This window comes from Nicotiana sylvestris, chromosome 12, assembly GCF_000393655.2.
Source record: "Nicotiana sylvestris chromosome 12, ASM39365v2, whole genome shotgun sequence".
NCBI classification, from domain to species: Eukaryota; Viridiplantae; Streptophyta; class Magnoliopsida; order Solanales; family Solanaceae; genus Nicotiana; species Nicotiana sylvestris.
Window position 1 is genome coordinate 45780994 of NC_091068.1, and position 8469 is coordinate 45789462.

Sequence of the window (8469 nt, forward strand, 5' to 3'; positions counted from 1 at the left end):
CTAGCTCCTAAATCGCAGTGCCCTGATCATCGAGATATTTGTATTTCCCTACAGATTGCTGCTCCTTATATTTTTGTGTTCACATGATAATTGCACGAAAATTGTTGTAAAACAAATGCGATTGGGTTTTGATCAGTCATCACGGCAGGTTTCCCTACAGATTGCTGTTCCTCATCAACAAATAACTCACAAGCAGCAGAACTGACACTTCAATCAGTCATCACGGCCGGTTTGATCATCTCAATCAGAATTATCTATGCCCTACTAAGTGTGCTCATACACACAAGACACTGAAAATGTAAAGGATGAGTTTTAGCCAGAAATCCGACAAATAGAACTTGAAGGTGAAATGTTTATCCAGCCTATGCAATTAGCAAAATTCAAAGCTACATATTTTAAAAGAATAAAATTACATGATCATTTGAAATATAGAGAAACTAGCTCTTGGGGATATTTTTGCCTACAATCTTGGCTGGAGCAATTCGCAAAAGATTTCCTGGCTTACCAGGAAGAGCTCCTTTGATCATTATAATGTTGAGTTGATCATCGATCTTCACAATCTTGAGCTTTCTTATCTTTCTCTTTGTGCCTCCCATTCTTCCAGGCATTTTCTTGCCCTTGTATACACGCCCGGGTGTTGTCCCAGCACCAATTGATCCAAGTTGTCTATGACTCTTTGATCCGTGAGTCATTTGACCCCTCTTGAAGTTATGCCTCTTTATACCACCTGGAAGCAGTATTCTCAACAATGAAAAACAGAATAACAAGATACGAGGATCCAACGGATTTATTTCCATCAACAGATAAGAGAACTCGCTTTCAGAAGTGTTAAAAAAGTAATCCAAATCTGAGATGAAGTTACTTTCTATACGTAGACAGCCACCAATAGAGAACCAAAGAACTGCATTTATTGACTTCAATACATGCAAGGTATGGATGTCTCTTTCAGATGATACTTCAAACAACTATTCAGGTTATCCGAAGAAGGTTAAGCTTGTATTTCGGGAAACTGTAAGACGTGAAAAGCTGATAATTCCTATCGACGCATTTACACATATGAAATGTACTGTGTGGTTATCATCCAGCATCAAGAAACTTATTTAAAGTGCTGGAGCCATGCCACGTGCAGAGGGGAGCTACTATAATGTAGCTTATGTAACAGGCATATCAAGTAGTTCTATGAATAGGTAAAAAACCATCATATTTGCATATGTTATGTAGTACTAATATATTGCATCTTAATAATTACAAACAAATACTATTCTGGTTTAAGGAGTGCATACATGAATTACAATGACATAACGAAATGCAATTTTAACAAATGCAAAACCAAAGACCGGGTACTTTTAGATGTACCGCACTACTAAAATCAAAGGATAGTTCTCTTTAGAATGACAACAACAACGCCTCAATCCCAAGCTACCCGGGGTTGACTATATGAATTTGGATTATCCATCTCAACCCATTATTCAAGAATTTAGACTCTCTAACAGTACAACTTTCTCTACTAAAAATTCACTTGTGACAGATCATATATTCTATATATCCAAGAGCTCACTGATAATCAGATACTAATCACAAAACATAAAATCTTAGGTCAATTGTAACTCTTAGTCTAGTTTATCCAAAATACCACTAAGCCTAGTACTTCAGAATACATAACAGTATGGACTTAAACAGGCATTGATAATTGGTTTACGGGTAAATTCTTCAGTACGTAACCTACTATTGCAACTACACTGATAGTGTAAAAGGTCTTAACACAATCTATATATAAAATTAAATTCATAAGTTAAAGTCTTTATCTAAATTTAGTTAAACAATGCAACTTCAAAAACACATTTTTCAGGAAAATTCAGCTTGTACACGAACAAACTGGGAATTCTAGTTTTAGACAAAAAATTCCCTCCGTTTCACCTTATGTGATGCAGTTTGGAGGTCAAGCTGACTAATTTTCCGAGTGTATTCGGACATAGAATTTTTAAAATGTTTTGAAATAAAATTTACATATTCAGAAACTACGGTTAGCAATTCAAAATATTTAAAAAGCATTTGCAAAAAAACAGTGTCAAAGAAAACTTCTTTTGACTCTCCAAATAGTAAATGTGCCACATAAAATGGAATAGAGTGAATAATTGAATTGAATTCCCAAATGAACTTTTACTTATCAAATTAATATATGTAGAAACACATTTATATACCTTGAAATCCTTTTCCAATAGTTGTACCAGAGACATCCACCAAATCACCCTCTTTAAAGAGCTCACCAAAATCAAGCTTCTGCGTAACCTCAAACCCATCAATAGACTGCAGCCTAAACTCCTGTAAATGGCGCAGAGGAATAATCCCAGACTTTTCAAGATGCCCCATTTCGGGTTTAGTCAGCTTTCTATCCCTAACACGTCGATACCCGACTTGTACAGCGTTGTATCCATCAGTAGCCTCAGTTTTAATCTGAGTAACAATATTGCCTTCCCGAAACCCAACAACTGTTACAGGCACAACTGTTCCTGATTCCTCGAAGAAGCTCATCATTCCGAGTTTTGTTGCCATTACGCCAACTCCGGCTTCGAGTGAGGCGGAGATTGAGGATTTTGAGATGTGGAGTGAAGTGGGTTTGTGGGTTTTGAGGGCGCGGAGTGGGAGACGGTGGAGGAATGGAGAGCGGAGGGTTAATGGGGTGGTTTTGAGGCGGAATTTGGCGGTGGGAATTGTGGAGAAAGAAGAGAGCGACATGGCTGATAGAGGGGAGAGGAGGAGGAGAAAGGGCTCTGTTTTTGGGTTTCCTTATCCAGTAGAAGATGGGGTAAGAGAGGATGATTTTGAGATTTATCATTGTTTCTTTGCATTTTGAAACTTTGTTTTTTTATTTGCACCTTCTACTTTTTCTTTTCTTTATCATTTTCCTTCTAATGTAGGTAACATGTTTTTATATTGATTTCACTCCAATTAGCTCTGGAAATGTATATTTATTTTGGATAAATGAACATAGTAAAATAAATATTTGTACGATATTTGCATCAAACTATATAAATTATCAAGATTATAATAACTAAATCAGGTACAAATATATATATATATATATTTGATTTCTTTATTCGGTAAAACATAGGGAAAGAAGAAATGAGTTTAGATGGTATGCTTTGGGAACACCAAGCACCATCTTTTATTTTTTTTGGCTAAAATATGGAGGAAGACATCATAGTTTTGAGCTTAAGAGCCCGTTTGGCCATTAAAAAAATTGTAAAAATTGTACGGGGTCGCCCCCATTTAATCTATACCCATTTTTTTACAAATTTTTAATTTGTACCCACTTTTTAAACAACTTCAGCCCTCTTTCTCCTCCTCCTTCTTCTCCTCAAAGTTATATCCGCTCTCAATCCGATAGTTCCATTAAAAGAAATTCAAAGCTTTTCAGCTTTTTTCTTTGTCTTCTCCTGCAGCAGATTTGGTTGAGAGACTAATTGGATTGAGAAGGATTTTGAGTTTGGATGTTGTGCCTTAGTATCCACCTAAATATTAGACTTTTGTCAACGTCATGACGTTACGCTTTTACTATTAGACCAAAAACCTGAACCAAGAAAAAGTCCTTTATAGATTGACCATGACTCAGCTTAGACTGTTTATCACAAGTAAATCTTTTTATTCAGAATTTGCATTGTCGAGGATTAATCTTCATATAGCAAATATTTGATAATTTGGCTTTGCTCTTTATTTAGCAGTTTTGGCGGTCATTTATACAATAACAATTACTTAGAAGCAATATTCGGTACGGTTTGCTCCAGAAAATTTCAGATACAGACCCAACCAAACACTCCAAGCAATGGATAAAGGATTTAATTGAATAAAGTATAATATCTTCCATGTTACTATCTAACAAAACATATTGCATTTTCTAGAAAAAAATCTGCAACTTTTCCTGTTACTATCACATAAACTAAGTTCTAGCCACTGAATCTTGATCTACAGGCTGAAGTTCAACTCTAAGAAGGCTGAAGTTCGCCAGTTACAAACAAAAACTTCAGCTCTAGAGCTAAAGTTCCCCAGTTATAAAACAAAAATTTCAGCTCTAGAGTTGAAGTTCCCCAGTTACAAAAACAAAAACTTCAGCTCTAGAGCTGAAGTTCACCAGTTACAAATAAAAACTTCAGCTCTAGAGCTAAAGTTCCCCAGTTATAAAACAAAAACTGCAGCTCTAGAGCTGAAGTTCCCCAGTTACAAAAATAAAAACTTCAGGCCCGGGTACTAGAATGCTGAAGTTTTGCGTGTTGCCATTGGTACTTCAGCCCCGTATGCTGAAGTTATGCGAAAAAGCGGGTACGCTTGAAATTTTTTTTGCAAAGCGGGCACAAGTTAAAACGTGACACAAAAAGCGGGTATAGATGCAAATGCCCAAAAAATTTACTTTTTTTGAATTTTTTTCACTTTTTCCCGAAATTAGTGTTTGGTCACAAATTTTTAAATTTTCACTTGAAGATGGATTTTGAAATTTTTTTCAAAAATTTGAAAATTTTCAAAAAGTTATTTTTTAAAACTTTCGCTCAGATCACTCATAAAACTTCAAAAACAAACCAAAATTATATTTATGTCCAAACCAACTCTAGTTTTCAAATACCATTTTCACTTGAAAAAAAAAATTTCACTGAAAATTTACAATTCTTATGTTCAAACGCCCACTAAGTGCTCGAGAAGCTTCTAACAGAGTAGAAGATGGTTTGAGAAAATAATCATCTTTAATGTTTAATTGATAGGCAAATGTATATATAGATAATCAGCTAAGAGTAATGAAGAAACTAATTGTAACTTCCTCTAATTATTTTACTACTAGTATATTAGTCCGCATCTCGTGCCGTCGTTAAAAAGTTAATATACAATTAAATATTCATGTCATAACTTATACTATAGGAAAAAATCAATCTAACTAAATAAACAAACTTTTCATGATTCTATCATTTTTGTGATTTTTGAAACATCCAATACAAAATTTATAGATGAAAAGAATTTGTAGTAAACATATAGATTAAATAATAATTTATTGAATATATGTTAACTTTAACCAACAAAAGAGAGAATAAAACAAAAGAAATAGTAGAAAAGGGAAAAAGAGAAGGATCATACCCGCTATTATATGGATCATAATTCTAAGCCTACCGAAGATATAATTCAAAAAATTTATCCTTCCCATTCAAAAGATGTAGGAGGTTATTTTTCAAACTATTATAAAGGTTGAGAGAGTTATGTGAAATTTATATATCTAATCATTCAGTTTTTATGTAATTAACGACAATAATAACAATAACAATATACCCAGTATTATCCCATACTGTAGGGTCTGAGGAGGATAATGTGTAGGCAGACCTTACTCCTACCTTGTGAGGATAGAGAAGTTGTTTCCAATAGACCCTCGGCTCGGGAAAGCATGAGCATCAAAATAATAAAAATATAGACAAGAAGGGACAGTACCAAAAAGTCATATAAAAGCAGAATAAAAACAACAAGACAATAAGGTGGTCAACAATGAAAGAAAACAATGATTAGTCATAAAAACCTACTACCAACAGAAAGCGAGATTGTGCGTCAATATTAATGTTATGAACACTCTAGACTACCTACTCTACTACCCTAATCCTCGACCTCTATACCTTCCTATCAAGGGTCATGTCCTCAGTCAACTGAAGATGCGCCATATCTTGCCTAATCACCTCTCCCACCTCTTCTTAGGCCTATCTCTACCTCTTCGTAGGACCTCCAATGTCAACCTCTCACACCTCCTCACCGGGGCATCTGAGCTCCTCTTCCTCATATGACCAAACCACCTAAGTCGCGCTTCTCGTATCTTGTCCTCAATAGGGACGATACCCGCATTGTCGCTAATAACCTCATTTTTAATCTTATCTAACCTAGTGTGTCTGCATATCCATCTCAACATCCTCATCTCTGCTACATTCATCTTCTGGACATGAGCGATCTTGATTGGCCAATACCCAGCCCCATAAAACATCATTGGTCTGACCACCACTCTGTAGAATTTACTCTTAAGTATCGGTGGTACTTTCTTGTCATACAAAACACCGGAAGTGAGTCTCTATTTCATTTATCCCGTCCCAATACGGTGTGTGATATCTTTATCAATCTCCCCATCCCCCTGAATAATAGATCCAAGGTACTTAAAACTCCCTCTTCTAGGGATGACCTGCGAGTCCAGCCTCACCTCTCCTTCCCCTCCTTAAGTCATGCCACTGAACTTACACTCCAAGTATTCGGTCTTGGTCCTGCTCAACTTGAAGCCTTTTGATTCTAGGGTCTGCCTCCATACCTCTAACTGTGCGTTCACACTCTCTTGCGTCTCGTCGATCAATATAATATCATCTGCAAATAGCATACACCAAGGCATCTCTCCTTAGATATGGCATGTCAGTAGGTTCATCACCAGAGCAACAAAAAAGGGCTGAGTGGCGACCCCCTGATGCAACCCCCATCATAACCGAAAAATGGTCTGAGTCCCCTCCCCTCACTCGGGTCTTTACTCCATCATATATGTCGTTAATCAACCTAACGTAGGAAACAAGTACAACTCTAGCCTCCAAACATCGCCACAAAACCTCCCTCGGAACTTTATCATACGCCTTTTCTATGCCAATGAACACTATATGCAAGTCATTCTTTCTCTCCCTATACTTCTCCATCAATCTCCTAACAAGGTGGATGGCTTCTGTAGTCGAACGCCCCAGCATAAACCCAAATTGGTTCTCGAAAATAGACACACTCCTGATCACCCTTAGCTCTACCACTCTCTCCTAGACTTTCATAGTATGGCTAAGCAGTTTGATACCCCGATAATTATTGCAATTTTGGATATCACCCTTATTCTTGTATACAGGAATCATCGTGCTCCACCTCCACTCTTCAGGCATCTTCTTCGTTCAAAAACTGACATTAAATAACCTAGTGAGCCACTCCAAGCCTGCCTTGCTCGCACTCTTACAAAACTCCATTGGGATTTCATCCGACCCGGTCGCTTTGCCTCTGCTCATCTTATGTATAGCCCCATCAACTTCATCAACTCTAATTCGCCTACAGTACCCAAAGTCACAGTGAATCCCAGAATGTTTCAAATCACCCAGTACAATGCTCTTGTCCCCCCCCCCTCCTCGTTCAAGAAATTATGGAAGTAGGTTTGCCATCTCCGACGGATAAGCCCATCATCCAACAAAACTCTACTTTCTTTGTCCTTGATGCATTTCACTTGGTCCAAGTCACGCGCCTTGTTACTTGACTTTTCAAAGTACCTATTATATCCTTAGATTTTCAACTTTGTCTTTTATTTTTCACTTCTTTCAAGTCATAACATTTTTTCTTTTTAGTATCTATATAATAGACTTACCGATAAAACTACACAAATATTATTTCTAAGATGAAAAAATAAAAGAAAAGTGAGAAGTAGTAATTAACCATATAAGTTAATGACGCTCTATGAGGAAATAAATAAGCAACATAAAAAACAATTTATTAAGGCAGTCAAAATTCTAGAATTTATTTACACAAGTGAAAATAAGAGAATGGGAAATTTATAAACATATTTTATGCAAGTAATATAAAAAATAATTAAGTAAAGTAAAGGAATATTTTATAAAAATATCCTTGAAAATTATCTTTTTATATAGGTAAAATACTCCGATTAAAACATAAAATATATAACAACAACAAAAAATTATATTGTTCAAAGTTGAGGAGAGGGAAATGGGAAGGGTTTAATTTTTAAAGTGAAGTTGGAGGGGTGCAAATACCCCTAACAAAATAATCCAAAAAAGAAGAAATTAGCCATTATAGAAAGACAAAAAAGTGAGAATACAAAACACAGAAATTTTATTTTGTGTCTCACATACAAAAAATTGAATGTTACTTCCTTTTAGTTTGTTATTATATCTGGTACTTAGCAAACAAGTCCAGTATTTTTGTAAATTGCTATTGGAAATTGTTGCTCCCTGATTATTATTATTATTATTTGATGCTACACTTTCTTACTTTTACTGGAAATTGTTGCTCCCTGATTGTTACTATCTGATGCTATTTTTTCTCCTCATTTTCCTTATCGTCTTTTGTCTCCCTCATTTGTCTTTCTCCCCCCTCTTTCTTCTTTCTTCTTCCCTTCTTCCTTTCCACCTTCTCTTAAGCCGAGGGTCTATCAGAAATAGCCTCTCTATCTCCTCAGGTAGGGGTAAGGTCTGCGTACACATTACCCTCTCCAGATCCCACTCGTGGAATTATACGAGGTATGTTGTTGTTGTACATGCCACATCATACTTATGTGAGTCTCTTTTATTACTTGACAAGCGGACTTGGAACCCGCTTGCTTAAAAAAGAAGACGTGTGTGTACAATAACATAAGAGAAAGCATGGATATTAATCATCTTCTTCCACATTTACAAAAATAAAAGTATACAAATCATATTTAAAAACAACACAAAA

General features: G+C 35.9%; 1 protein-coding gene across 1 annotated transcript; it reads right to left on the reverse strand.

Annotated features, from left to right (window-relative positions):
- Positions 1-310: 310 nt before the first annotated feature.
- On the reverse strand, positions 311-2832 carry LOC104240995 (large ribosomal subunit protein uL3c). Its single transcript, XM_009795895.2, has 2 exons — positions 2202-2832; positions 311-727 (listed from the first exon to the last, which is right to left on the reverse strand). Exons 1-2 carry the CDS (start codon positions 2734-2736, stop codon positions 438-440), a joined length of 825 nt encoding a protein of 274 aa, XP_009794197.1. The 5' UTR covers positions 2737-2832; the 3' UTR covers positions 311-437.
- Positions 2833-8469: the final 5637 nt, after the last annotated feature.